Source organism: Brachionichthys hirsutus, chromosome 8, assembly GCF_040956055.1.
Source record: "Brachionichthys hirsutus isolate HB-005 chromosome 8, CSIRO-AGI_Bhir_v1, whole genome shotgun sequence".
Taxonomy (NCBI): Eukaryota; Metazoa; Chordata; class Actinopteri; order Lophiiformes; family Brachionichthyidae; genus Brachionichthys; species Brachionichthys hirsutus.
Genome location: NC_090904.1, coordinates 4,954,657 through 4,969,524, shown reverse-complemented (window position 1 = coordinate 4,969,524; position 14,868 = coordinate 4,954,657). Strand labels below are relative to the sequence as shown.

At 41.4% G+C, this 14,868-nt stretch overlaps 2 protein-coding genes across 2 annotated transcripts; one reads left to right on the top strand and one right to left on the bottom strand.

Annotated features, from left to right (window-relative positions):
- Positions 1-3,135: 3,135 nt before the first annotated feature.
- LOC137898058 (protein TESPA1-like) lies at positions 3,136-9,417 on the top strand. Its single transcript, XM_068742054.1, has 9 exons — positions 3,136-3,280; positions 3,616-3,658; positions 4,388-4,413; positions 4,927-4,980; positions 5,827-5,935; positions 6,149-6,357; positions 6,437-7,554; positions 8,547-8,559; positions 9,062-9,417. Exons 1-9 carry the CDS (start codon positions 3,136-3,138, stop codon positions 9,124-9,126), a joined length of 1,782 nt encoding a protein of 593 aa, XP_068598155.1. The 3' UTR covers positions 9,127-9,417.
- Positions 9,418-9,701: 284 nt separating this feature from the next.
- LOC137898648 (RISC-loading complex subunit tarbp2) lies at positions 9,702-14,062 on the bottom strand. Its single transcript, XM_068742690.1, has 7 exons — positions 13,980-14,062; positions 12,814-13,128; positions 12,601-12,670; positions 12,365-12,482; positions 12,008-12,135; positions 10,887-11,082; positions 9,702-9,859 (listed from the first exon to the last, which is right to left on the bottom strand). Exons 1-7 carry the CDS (start codon positions 14,030-14,032, stop codon positions 9,702-9,704), a joined length of 1,038 nt encoding a protein of 345 aa, XP_068598791.1. The 5' UTR covers positions 14,033-14,062.
- Between the last annotated feature and the right edge of the window lie 806 nt (positions 14,063-14,868).

The window sequence follows — 14,868 nt, the reverse complement described above, 5'->3', positions numbered from 1 at the left end:
GCCACAAGTGTTCCGGGAACCAGTTAGCCAGCACCCTGGCTAAAGCTAGCATTAGAATCAATACAAGTAATAGTTCGCTAGCAGTCTGAGGAATGGGCTCCACAGGGCGGTCTGTTACAGTTCTAACCCGATAAATGAATAACGCAGCGCACGCATGTTATAAAGTATTATTTGACTAAACGGTAGCACCAGTTACATTGCTGTGAACACGTTGGCTAGCTGTCCTCGGCTGCTGAAATGTGATTGCCCGAGTACCGACAACTCGCAGCTTCGTAGTTTTTACTTTGAATCTGCTCGAGCCGCTAAGCTAAGCAACACAATCTCAAGCGTTCAGCGGTAAATACGCTTCTGTTTATCAAACCCTTCGTCCACAACATGTCCCTGCGTTAATAAAAAAAAAAAAAAAAGTTCGCTTACTGCTCATAATTTGAAGACGGGAGGAGTTTCTCTGGTCTTTTTCGAGTTGACAACTTTTCACAACTTCACAGAAACTTGATGTGCTGCCCTATGAAGGAGAAAAGCGGGTGCGTTCGATTTAATGACTGATTAGCTCGCTAGCTGTGCGAAGCTACTTTTTCGGTTCATAGCCCACGTACATTTTCCTCATCCGTGGAGCACAATGCCCTGGCGGTGACACGAGCCCTCTGCCTTTTTAAAATATTTAGATTTAGTTAAAAATAGTTGGAATAGAAAACTGCTTTACATGTAGTGTTTGTGCAAAAATACATGTTTCAATTTCATTGAAATAAAATTATTGATTCAACTTAAAACTCATATTTAATTTCGAGCATATCGACTCCACTATTGGACTTTATGATATACACAAAAGAAGCGCACCTATTTGGGAGGCAGTTTTGACTGATTGCTCCTGTTCTCCAATGAAAATGGGCGTTTCTGTCAAGCGGAAGCAACTAGCAAATGAATAGCGCTAGAGCTGGGGAGGAGGGCGGGACCAAGCACGGTAGGCTGCACGGATTAGTATCATTGACTTTCAGTAATGTTTTCAAAAGGCGCCATTAGTAAATGTGGCCCGTAAACATTCCTATTTATCCGTGGTATTGTGTTATTGGTCATTATTGATACCGATGCCATCACACGCGTCGTGTTTTTACTCCTTTAAACACGGACGAGAGGAAGGCGTATTCACAATTTAAGTCTTGCCTCCGTGGCCACTGGCCACTCCCTGGTGTCGCCATGTGGGCTGGGAGGGAGGCAGGGAGGAGGTGGGGAAGCTCCCCCATCACACAGACAGACTGGCTGCTGCAGCTCTGGGAGGGGAAAATGGCTTTCCTGTGGGAGGGCTTTTATTGTTGGGATGTGCGAGGCGGCTGTCAGTGGAGCAGCACATGTGGCCATGTAAACAGCACAGAAGGTGGAGGCCCTCCTCAGTCTAACCTACTCATAACGACCCATATATTACCATCAAATACCCCAATGAGTGAAGTATGTTTCACTTTCCAGTACACCTTCAATGATATTGATAACGTTATTTTTAATACATCAGCATAGCATCCAGATGAGTCAAAGTACTATGAAGTTGTTAATGAAGACATCCAGACATGGTTACAAAAGTAATGATGGAGGACAAGAAGCAGCATCCTTCCATTACCTTTAATAAAGTAAGAAATGACATAGAATGACAATTGTCAGCAGTGTTTATGATATGTTGAGATTACCCCCCCCCCCCCTCATTTAAAAGTTGTGTTCTAGGATATGGGCTCCAAATCAAATGAGCAGTTATAAAATAAAAACTCACTCGTGCTCTGCAGCATGTCATCATTTATACCAATTTCCCTTTCATTTCAGGGAGGCTATAGCTTGTGGACTCAGCCTTTACCACTGGCCGTTGAAAAACTCTCTCATGTCGGTGTTGCCGTGTGACTGCAGGATGTCAGACAGCTGCATCCCACGCAGATGACACTGCCGTATTGCATTCGAGCTACAAAGTCACTTCCCATCAGCCTGCTCATGATTCAGCCACATGTACTGGCTGTCTCACAATAAATTACAGAGATTCACCACAAACTATAAATCATTGAGAAAAGAAAAGCAGAGCAGACTGTCGCCAGTTTGAGCATTACCTGAAGATACGTTTCTGAGATCAACCTACAACAACAACAGGAAACAACATAAAGGGTGTAAATATCTGAACTGAAACGTCGATCAAGGTAAAAGTGGCTTTTCCTTGCTATTTTTTTCATTTGAACGGGTTTTTATTTTAGCTGAGACACTAACAATTAGGCCAGCACAACAGGGAGACACACTTTTTATTGCTGCTTATCAGTGAGTCAAGGTGGTTTATTTTGTGCTGCATTATGAAATAATGCAGCACAAAATAATAATAAGTTGCAGCTGCTTTGTGCTGTACACACAGATAATATGCAAATATAAACATTTAGAAGGAACTAAAATATTTATCTATGTAATTCCAAAAACCTACAAACATTCTATAATTAATCATTCTTAACAGATTGTGTTGATAATGTGGTCAGTGTCATAAATTATGGAGAAAAGATATTTCATTCAAACAATTTTTATAACAAGCTTTAAAATATTTATCTGTAAGTAAAAAACATTATATGCATCTATAATGTTCCTCAACATCTTCCACCCTATAACAATGGCTGATTATCATTGGTTTTAGACACTGTGCAATTTCAGGATTTTCACCTGCAAACTCTTTGACATTTTATCCTTAATCTTTGTCCTCTATTTTTACAGTCTGCTTCTTGTAAGGATTTCATATATTGATATGCTTTACTTATTGAAAGTATTTGTGGTTCTGTGTTTGTCCGACAACTTAAACTAACTGTAGTTTGAAATGAACCTGAACTTAATTCAAACTAGAAAAGCACCCTGAGAGCGCAGACCTCCGCCAAGCAGCTCATTCCCCTCCTAATTGGATTTACACCGTCCACATGGTGATCTGGATCATCATCAAAAGGTTCCAAACTGTTCTTGGTATCTTTAAACACCAACCATGAAACGTAAAAGTGAATCGGAGTTGATGTGTGTAACTTGCAAGAAGCGCGGCGAAAACACCGAAACATTGATGAGAACCTAAAATAGATCTGATCACGCTTCTTCATGTGCCATAGCAACTTCAATCTTCGTGGTTGAGTTTGAAGTGACGCCATGGAGAGCCCATCATCCTCAGTGAGGCGGCGAGCCTGGATCAACAGCAGCCGACAGTGGCACTCCCCCGAGGAGCTGGACCCAGAAGAACCGCTGTGCAGCCTCCCCTCTGCCTCCATAGCAGACGACGATGTTTTCTCTGACGGTGAGTCCAATCTTTAGAGAGCATCAGGGATCCCACCGTAAATCCATCCAGTAGACCAAATGATTCACTGGGATGGAGGATGGCCTCAGTCAAATGTAGATTTTAATTGGAGATTTTCTGCCCTGTTTACATACAAACATGAAATAAAAGAAACTTGGATCACATCTTTTACAAATACCAAAAAGACAGTGGTGCTCCAATCATTTTTTTTATTGCAGAGTATATCTAAAGGCAACATTTACAGCGTGCATGCGAGTATGAGAACATGAGGTTCTATGTAGTGTAATGAAGGATACTTATAAATCCAAAGTGTTGTACGTGTGTGATTTCCACAGGTTGCACCACAGGAAAGATTGAGAACTGGCTCCTGGGGTGTGGGTGAGTTAACTTGCTGTAGTACTGTTGTTTTTTAAATGTTTTTGTTAGATTGCATCTTGTTTTCAGACTGAAAAGGTGTAAAGATGTATCACTGGAAACTTGTTTGCAAAGAGTAAGTAGAAAATGCAAAGTCTCCGAGATCAGGTGCGCAAGGAAGACCGTGTTTTATTTTTAGCCCACAACTGCCTTCGATGATGTATTTTTTGCAGTTCCATTGGAAAATCTTATCACAGTTTTAGAACCACAGTGATTGTTGTGAGTTGATACTGGTTATGTAAAAACGTGTAACCAGAGATGCAGTTTTTATCAAAAACTCCTCGCTGTTAGAAACAAACTAATTACATGAAAATATAAAATTATTCTTCCTTCTTTGTGTTAGAAACTGATCGAAGAAATATGCCTCACTCGCATTGAGAATATTATAATAATAATATCTCTTATTCCAGTCAAGGCCACTGACCCAGTGTGTCAGCACGTAAATGGCTTCTAACACGAAGACAGAATACAGTCACAGGAGTGGCGTGATGGTTCACATGTTCTGAGAAGATAACAGGACCAGATCGGTTTAGGTTTTCACCCAGATGCAGCTCATTTCTTCTAGAGGAAGTTGACAGCCTGTTTAGAGCTGATTAGAGAACATATCTGTCATTTCAACAAAGCATGTACTGTGTGTGTGTGTATATGTGTGTGTGTGAGTAATGAATATTGGGTTGTACTTGTATCTTTAAGGTCAGAGGAATGTTCAGCAAACTCTGGTAAGCTGATCTGAAACAAAGACTTGGCACAAATAACGACCTGCCATACACTATACACGGTTTTTATTTGCATGTTGTATTGTAACTCCAAATTAACTCCATGGAAATATACCGTATACAGATTCTCTTCTCTTATCCTAATCTGCAATCCATCTCCATGCACATCAGCAATGGTGAAAGAAGAACCCAAACATTGCAACATAAAGACACTTCTTCGCAGCAAACATTATTTTGTTTAATAGCATTACGAACTACAAGCATACTTCATCAAATGTGTGTTTCCTTCTTATAGCTAATAATAAATCATTTGTTGCTGTTAACTAATGTAGCATATAACCTTTCAACTTCTAACAACAGCCCTATGAGCTGACTGTACTTTAACTCATACAAATACTATTTCCGAAAAGGAATTTGTCAGTTTTGTTTGGTTGATTATTTTCAGAAAATGATGATGCAGTGCGCTGCTATAGTTCTAAAATGACTTTAATCGGTAACTGGGTGTCCTTTCCGCAGAGCCAACGCTGAAAGCCAACCACTCTGAAGAGGAGCTGAGTCTGGGTGCTGATGGTAAATACACACACACACACACACACAGACTGAAAGGAATCCAAACAATCAGGAAGTGTTCTTATAGGAAAATGAAGTGAGCTCATGTATAGTTTGTAAAAGTGGTGACATATGAAGACTGAACTATTTCTGCATGTTGTATTGTAACTTTTTGTACTTTTCAATTTTAAAATGTCCTTGTGGTGTCCAGAATTTACTTTTTTTTAAAGGATATAACTTTACCTCTGCCAAGGAAAATATATATTATGAATGAATATGTATGTTAGAAACTTTTTATTTTGTTAGTACATCAAACGATTGCAATACACATATAAAATATCTGCTTTCAGTATTTTTACAAAAAAACGAAAGAAATGTATTTACATTAAGACTTTGGGTATGAGAAAATAGTAAAGATTGTAATCCATTTAGTACTATTTTATGCATGTCTTTAGTTAAAAAACAAAAACAAATATGTAGCCTTTTATTCTCTGGTGTTGTTTACATTTACTAAATACTCAACATATTATATTCTATATTTCAGCTTCCGTTATAAACGTTGGAGAAGATGAGCCTGCAACTGGGTGAGTGGACGCTGTAATCCTCCAGTGTCAGTCAGAATTAAGAAGAAGAAATGAGGTGTGTTGTGTTGGTGACTTGTTTACTTGGCAGGTTTCCTTCTGTAGTTCAGTTCCCTATTTCCTGTTTTGTGCACGAGGACATTTATTCAGGAGGGAGCTGAACTGCTGTCCTCACAGTTTAGTCAGGTCTAATAGTCTATGAGAGCTCTCTTCAAGTTCAACAACATGAAACTTCTCACTAAACATGTGTGTTTCTGATCTGCGCATGCATTTGAACTCTTCAAATGTTTCGTCTGCAGTACATCTCACCAGGCGCTATGCTTCCCGTCAGTGAACTTGGGCCACAGTATGGCCTCCAGCTGCCCCTCCTCCTCCACCTGTACCTCTGCATCTAGGTGACGTCTTGTTCCTACCTGAGTAACGAGCTCTCTGAAATAATATATCTTTAATTTATTTACGGTTCTCATTCCCTTTTATTGGCCTCTTGTTTAATTGCAATACAGTATACGATTGTATCCAACTTTCATGTCAAATCCTAAATATTTCTTTAAAGTGCTTTCCGAAAATCAGTCAAAAAACAACTTTCTGTTTTCTCATGTTCATAACAGTTTATTAGAGGTTCTGCAGCTGCACTCGGAGGATGCAGAGGAGCGGCTGTATGAGCTGGGGTTTGGCTGCGATGAGCCACAGGTCACTGTTCGTGTTCCTCCTCGTTTCTTCACCTTCCCATCTCTGGCTCGGGGCATCAACTTCCGCCTCTTCCTGGACTCCCAGCTGCAGCGAATTCGAGAGGAAGACCCCAGTCTCTCTCTTGCAAGTAAGAACGCAGGATTAGGGTTTGAAGTTGAATTTGGTGAGATTGTTCTGCCTTGTTGAGACTTATTTTCTTTCCACAGGTCGTTTTAGGCAAGTGCAAGTGCTCACAGCAATGGCCAACGCTTTCTACTCCCTCTACTCCCACGTGACACGCACTCCTCTGCAGAAGCTGCCTCCACCAGAGTTTTCCTTCTCCTCGTCTCCTGTGGAGAGGATTGAACGCTTCAGGAGCAGCGTCCGCAGCGAGCCACGGTCTCCGGTGGAGAGGCTGAAAGACACCGTCTCCAAGATGTGTTTGTACACAGGCTCGCCACGCGGGTCCGAGTCCACCTCTCCACAGCCCTCACCCAAAAAAAGATCCAGCTTCCCCAGTATTTCGGATATAGCGTTAGAGAAAGTGAAGTCTGGGGCGATAGGGAAAGTGGGTTTTGGGCAATGCGAGAGTAGTTCAGCTCTGGATGTGAACCTGCTCACGGATGGTGACAAATCCTGTGACAGGCGAGAAGAGGAGGAACAAATGGATCGATCCAACACGGATGCTCTTTGCATTGGAAATAAAATGCGTCATGAGGAGACACAGGACAGTAAACAAAGAGATATTGCCGACTCAGATGAAGGCAAAGCCAAAGCAGCAGGCCTCGACAGCAAGACTCGCGGTGTAAGAACATCAGTATCAGAAGAAACTGTGATCAAAACAAGGTTTCTTTCACGTCAGCTCGAGCTGGGCTTCTGTTCAGCTCACAGTGACTCAAGTACTGCTCACCTGAAACCAGCAGCCTTTGCTGCACACGATCTAATCTACCCACAGAGAGCTGACGGCAAGCAGCGAGCGCCTTCCTGCAGCCGTGACCGGAACGTTAACGCTTCATCTCTTATCTGCTCTGAGACGGAACACGCAGTTCGATCACATCCTGGGCTGCGTGCTCAAAGAGCATCTGAGTATGATGAGGACTCATACTCAGATGTAACCAGATCGCTTCCTGTTCTGGCTTCCAATGATGCCTTCGCCTCCTGCTGCATCACTGTGACTTCCTCTTCCCCGAATGCACCAGATCCTAATCGTGTTTCAACTGCCCAAATGTGTGAGGAGTCCTTTAACGAGGAGAGACACCGGTACCTGCTGAATCCATCATCATATCAGGGGCGGGGGAACACCGCCGCTAACCTTCAGCAGGCTAACTCCTTTGAGCTGGAGGAGGTAATACTGACTTTGTTTCGTGTGTCATGAAAGTAGGGGATGGATGAGGCCTGAAAATTTTTTATTTTTGTTTTTATGGTACAAATGATAAATAAAAACAGCAAAGATCATTTAGATAATCATCAACATGTGGTAATGTCAGAATCAGAATCAATCAGTTTATTGACATTGTCAATGAGGGTTCACAGACTAGGAATTTTCCTCGGTGAAGTAATGACAATAATACATGCTAGCCGCAGCGCTATGCTGTAGTGTACGCCCTAAAATAGACTGAGTTACAAAAAACATATGAATACAGAATACACGTCTGATGGTTTTAACATTTCTTAGAACACTGCTCCAAATAATCAAGAAACAATTGGGGGGGAAAAAACATGAACAAATAGGGTTATAAGCATCTGCCAATGTAATTTATAACAACCAAAAATAAATATTCCTGTTTTCAGAGAGACATGATGAGATACAGCTGTGGCGCTGGGCGACAGCCTAACACATAGCAGCGGGCTAACATGCTTCCGGTTCTACTCTATTGATGTTGGAACAGTCGCGGTGGTTTGTGGATCCAAGGTTTGCTCCGGGGGAAGTCTGAGGAGACGTTTGCCAGCTAACAGTGGCTAAGCATGTTTGTCTCAAGTAAATGATCGGATAAGTCTCGTGTTGTGTCAACAGTGATAAAGAAGTGCCACCACTGGGGCCATCGTTGCTCGACAGCATTTTCATTAAAGGCAGTATTTTTCCACGGCCTTTTTTAACTCTTGTTGAGATCTTATTGGTAGTTCATCTTTCAGACGTGACATGCTTGCAAAACCAGGTAACAAGATGTCATTTAGATTAGGCTGAAAGACAGGCTGTTATTCATCACACAGAGAGGGACAGAGCCACTGATATCCTTTTGATTAAAGGGTTGTCGTTGAGTGTGCTGTGCGATGAGTTTGGTCAGAGTCAAAAGAGCCAAACTTTATAATAAATGCTTACTATTTTTGTCTTTCTAGGTGCAGAGTGCAGGTGAGGATGATTTTGGACAAAACTACAGCATTAACTTCTCCATTGTCCAAAAATTGTCAGCACAAAGGTGTAGTACGGAGCAATATATTTCATTTGTTGGAGTGACGCTGCACGGCAACAGCACAGGCAGCACTGCAGACATACCCAACAGAAACACGACTTTTCCTATTTGTTCGCCGTCACCAAAACGCTGACTCCATTCCCAAAAAGAACAGCTTTCATCCGATTCATTGTGTGAATGTGTGAAGCAAAAGGTGCCAGTCAAAGGGTGTCCGTTCAGCATTCACACACCTTTGTGTGCGAATATTTATTTTTCATGATTAAACATTTTACTTGTTGCTTCCTGTAGTCCAGATCTTATATTGTGTCACACATGGTGCTTGAGGAAGTGTTTAGATATATGTTTGCTGACGATGTAGCGTATGAATGTAACGTATGTGAATGAATTTGAGCTGTGATACAGTTAACGTTTTTTTTTTTTACTGTTTGTGTCTATGTGTAGGTGAGGCGGTCCGGGCTGACACTGTCAGCATGCAGTCAGACAGCAGCGGCTATGCAGATGAATAAAGAGCTCTAAAGAGCTTTCTGACCTGTGAACTAAGGATATTCATGAGCTTGTGTGAAAACAGGGCAGTTCATAAAATAAATATCCTCTGATGGCCATTCAGCGGTCCATTTTTTGCCTCACATTTGCACATAGCTAGAAATCTTCTCCATCGTTGATCCATGGGAATGAAGATTGAAGAACTATGACTTGGCAATTCCGTAGGTCAATTTCTATAACACCAAAAGAGATATTTGCACTTTTTTTTGCATCAGAATTTATCTGCGGTTGTTAGAGAACTCCCTACAAAAGCACCATTTATGTCTTCAGACTTTTTTTTTTATACTTCAAATTTCTGGAAAATGTATTTATGCGCAGATTTCAAAATACTTTCTGCAAAATGTCAAGTGCATTTGCAGGGAAACTAAAATGTCATTGGCAACAATAAAAAAGAATGATAAAAGCTCCAAGGGTTCATTCGGGAACAGACTTTTTCCCAAAATGTGAGGTAATTCATGTTGTTTAAACTCATCACATAAGTGCCTCCTTTGTTCAATGTGTAAATCTGTTGTTCAAGTCTGCAGGAAGACACATGACATCACTTCCCCCCAGCCATGATTTTTAGGTACTGCAGTGCATTGTGGGCAGCGTTGGCTCGAGCGGCGTCGACGTTTGGGGCGAAGCCATGGCACACTGTGATTGGCTGCGTGGATAGCTCCACCAGACACTGGCAAAGGCCACTCAGGCTGCGCTCCGCTGAAACAATACCAAAAAATACCAATACCAATAAATAAACCATAAATAAACATTTGTTTTAGGATACTTTTATTCAAAAGCTGATTTCACCAAGCTTTTTATTTTTTATTTTACAGTAAAACAAAAGCCGGTTTGGAAATGTATTCAGAAGTTATCTGTTATCAGGACATTAATAATTTAAAGTTATTTAATTAAGTATTTGTATCCAGTGCTAATTTGAACACTAAAATGGAAGTCAAATATACATTGGTAAAATGTTTGCATTAGTTGAAAAGACAGGAGGCGGAGCTAGAAGTGGCGGAGATGAAGAAGCTGAGGTTCTCCTTGGGAGTGACCAGGTTGGATAGGATTAGAAATGAGGCAATAAGAGGGACAGTGAAGGTTAGACGTTTTGGAGACAAGGTCAGAGAGACCAGACTTTGATGGTTTGGACATGTCCAGAGGAGAGAAGGGGACTATATCGGTAGAAGGATGCCGAGGATGGAACTGCCAGGGAACAGGGCTAGAGGTCGACCCAGGAGACGATACATGGACGTAGTGAGGGAGGACATGAGAGTGGCTGGTGTTGGGGAGGACGATGCAAAGGACAGGGTGAAGTGGAGGAGGTTGATTTGCTGTGGCGACCCCTCACGGGACAAGCCAAAAGTACAGTAGTAGTAGTAGTAGTAGTATTATCCTCAACAACAAAAAATATGAGATTTTATTTTTCACACCTAAATACATTAATTAGTGGCCTTGAACTTAATCAGATATGTATTCAAAGCAGGACCACATATAAAAGTATCTCAAATCAGATTTGGTAAAAAAAAGAAAAATCACACTAGTGGCCTCTAGTGGTACCCATAATACGCTGAAAGTATTAGTTTGTACAGATGATGCAAACCAGATGTGAGTTAAAGACCCAAAATAAAATTCTGCATTGATAAAGTACACTCAGTTTGCGCTCAACTCATCATTTACATGTTCCTGCTCCAGGAAGAATTATAGCTGTTGTGCAAGCAGCAACTAACGCCATGCGTGCGCTCACCTAGATCCAGGTAGCTGACGTCAAAGCGCTGCTCCACAGACAGGTCACTGAGCAGAGAGCAGAAGCTGCAGTCAGCGGGCATGCCCAGAGGGTGGCTGCGGAGCTGGAGGATCTTCTCCCCAACAGAGTTACGCAGCGAGTCCCACGTACAGCTGAAGCCTTTACTTTTCCCCAACTCCACCCGGCTGCCTATGTTCTGTGTGTGCAGAGGAGATGATATCCATGAAATGAACACCTTTATGTGCCCATTATAATCCAAGCAAGAGGCAACAGAATGACAAGTGTATATTTTATGTTATGCTACACAACATTTACTGGAACAAAATAAGTCATGAGACAATTGGGACGCTGTGTAAACTGTTAATTAATACAGTATGCTATGATATACAAAATAAATAAATAGACTATGGCAAATGAATATATTTAAAAACTCATCTTCTTCTGCTCACAGTATTTTATTTTATTATTATTGCTATATTTTATTGAGATTTTCTCTCCCATCGTGCCAGTGTCCTTGCGGTCCAAAGTTATTGGAAGGTGTCATCATTCTGACATCAGTCCCACTTTTCCATTATGAATATTTAAGCCAAACTAAAAGTAAAGTAGCATTTTGTGTTGTATTTGGGAAAAGTTTGTATATACACTGTCTTGGCAGTTTTTACTGTTCTTGTTTGATTTTTCTGAATTATAGCAAATAATGGATAAATAAATAGTAACTTTTTCTTCTTCATTAATTGATTGTCATATATTTCACCAAGTTATGAACCTCCCCTCACCCTCATCTGTTAATGACTGAGCCTTTCCCAACCTAATCAGGGTTCTAACCATTCCATAAGCTTTCATGTCTTTTGTTGATCTTGTCCCAACTTGTTTGAAATGTGGTATCAAATTTGTTTCGTAAGCATTTACACAAAGATGATATGTAAAATAATTAATTCAATTTTAAATTGATCATATTCTGCTTTATCCATGTTCTGCACAGCCTCCCAGTCGGGGCTTATATGTAAAGATGTGATGAATGCATGGGTTTAAGTTACGTAGCACAACGTTGTGCATCCATTCCAGTAATTTGAAGAATAATTCCAACATTCACAAATTAAAGCTATCTCTGTGTTTCTCACCAAATTGAAGGTGTCATCTTCTACGTCAGCGTCGTTGCTGGTCCTCAGGTCTACTGGGACGTCGTGGATACGTGATAACATTTTAGCCGCTGCATTCCTTTTTGCTAGCTTCTTGGATGTTCCACTTCCTGGTGAGCAACAGGAAAATGAGTCACATTCACTGACACGGAGTCTGATTTACTGATATCCGCCAAAAGGCACACGCGAAACAAGTTTGCTTGATGTGTGCTTTAATTTAGCTCCACTTAAATAGCACATTAATATTTCTATGAGAGACACCTTTCTTTTCAAATGTAGGTCAGTGAGGGTCAGAAGTTAGAGTGTAACCCTGCATAAGGCAGATAAACATTTCAGTACCAATCTCAACAAATCTCTCCACTCTGCAGGTCATGGTGAACTCTTTGCGATGCGCTGGGCCTGACTCCTGGGTGACTGTGTACTCTGGCAAACGCCATCCTTTCTGCACCACCAATTCCTAGCAGAGACGTACACAGATGAATACTTGCAAAGACACGCAGCGTGCGCCAAGAGACTCGACAGAAATGGCAGCATATTTTAAGGAGACAAGTCAAACAACATGTCCAGTTATTCACCTGCAGAGCTCCTACAGGGTTGCATTCAGACTGCTGAGAGGTGCCCGAGGTCTTCATTTCTGACGGAGAGCTGTATAGACGAGACAAAGCAAACACAGAAGCAGCCATGAAGCAACACGGAACTCCAACTTAGATTTATTCTGAAGCCATATTTAGCCAATGTGGCAAATTATGCAAGGGCCAGTGTAAGAAGAAATGCGAGAGAAAACTGACCCGTCTTCATCCGTTGTCACGTCTACCCCAATAAACTCCTCTACTCCAACAACAACTCCGGCGGGACTTCCAAAGCCTCCCTTGAGCATCTTCAGAGCAGCCTCAGCTGCTTTGTGCTTGGCTGCCTTCTTGCTGGGCCCTTGACCGGTGCAGCTGATCTCCCCAACGGAGACACGGAACGTGAAGTTGGGCTGGTGGGCCTGTCCCTCGGCCTTCAGAAGGTCGTACACTGGGGTCTTGCCTATCCGCGTTCCATACTCCTGCAGCAGACTGATGGGCGTCTTTCCGGGATTCACAGCCAGCATTTGCTCAATACTAGTAAATGAATAGACACCAACATGATAGATTTACAGAAGGCTTTGGAAGATAGTGTTAATCCTTGCACCTCCCTCCGTCACAAATGAATCGCATCTTTCCTGTTCATAGACTTAAGTTGGCTGAGCCAGACAGATGTATTAATCGGCGCCAGAATACATCTTAAAGAGATGAAATGGTCAGAGATCGGACGTGTGTGTGTGTGTTGATTGTGAGTAATCACTTAAATGAGGAAGAAAATGAACTTGAATGTTGATTTGTGAAAGAAACTGCAAGAGATACAGTAATTAGTGTCTTTTATATTATAACCAGAGAAATATAACCGGCATTTACCGGTCCCGCCACATTTAGTGTCAGTCAATGGGAAACGGTGAATGATCTATACAGTGCGTCTTGACAGCATTAATAGTTTAATTCAGATATAGATTCATGTACTTTTATTTGCTAGCTTATAGAATACAGCATTACAAATAAAAGTTTCCAGTGTACCATCCAAATATAAAATAATTCTGTTTAGTTGTTGAATCTGCTGCAGCCCAGTGTTTTCATCTGTAAACAATCCAACTTAAATCGATCAATGACAGAGACATGCTTGGCTGCAGTAACTTTGGGTGTGTGCTTCTCATAATACACAGGCGAACGCTAAATACAATATTTTCAGTGCCACATCTGCAGTAACTCAATAACGCAGCAGATATTCACTTCAAAAACGAAAATAACTTCTTTATACAAATGAAATGTCGTGGGTGGCCAGGATTAAACGCAGTAGTAATGTTGAAAATAAATAAATGATCAATGGTATCCCTCTTTAGCTGCTGTGCTAACGTAGCTTAGCTTCTCTGCTGTTTCACCTGGAGCACCCGGAGTTTCTCTTCCAGCTGTCCGGTGCTGTCTCGTCGTTCATTCCCTATTTCACGCAAACAGTGCCGATCGCTTTCGGATGTTTAATCCTCCCGACAAAACAAACAGTTTCTCTCATTTGACGGTATTTTTCAGACGTGAAATGCTGACAGACCCTGTTTTTTGCTCGGACAGAATGCACAACAGTCCGTTTCGGAGCGCATTTATGACGTAGTCGGCTCCCCACGAAAGTCGAATTCTGATTGGTTCTCGTCGAAGCTATGGGTTTGTTCGTTTTGGAGCACAGTTATGACGTAGGCGGCTCCCCACGAAAGTCGAATTCTGATTGGTTCCCGTAGACGCTATGGGTTTGTTCGTTTTGGTCACTGGAAAACACCGACGAGTGTTTAAAGGCACAATTCTATAACGTCCCCGAACCTTTTCATGAGACGTGAAGGTGAAGTTTTATTTACCGGTAAAAAAAATTGCTAATCAAAAAGACAAAATTATTATGAATAATAATAAGTTACAATGTTCCAAACTATTTAGTTATTATGCCATATTTAACATGATTAACGTTGTATAAAAACAAATGGAACATGCTTTATCATTATCTTTGCTGCAGGCTACCCGGCCACCTATCAATGTGCATCTGTCAAAAAAAAAGAAGTAAATAAGAAAAAATGATATATATTTTTGTCCTGACTAAAGGTTACCAGAAGGTGGCGACATACTATCAGTGATCTCCGTATGTACCGGCCTCTGAATCGGTGCTTTGTACTGCGGTGCCATGCGCTGCCTGGCATCTGTCTTCACTATTTTTTTTTATTGTATTATGCCTTTATATCACCAGGAAATCTATTTGATCAGATAGCCCTGGAGAAGGTACCCAATCACATG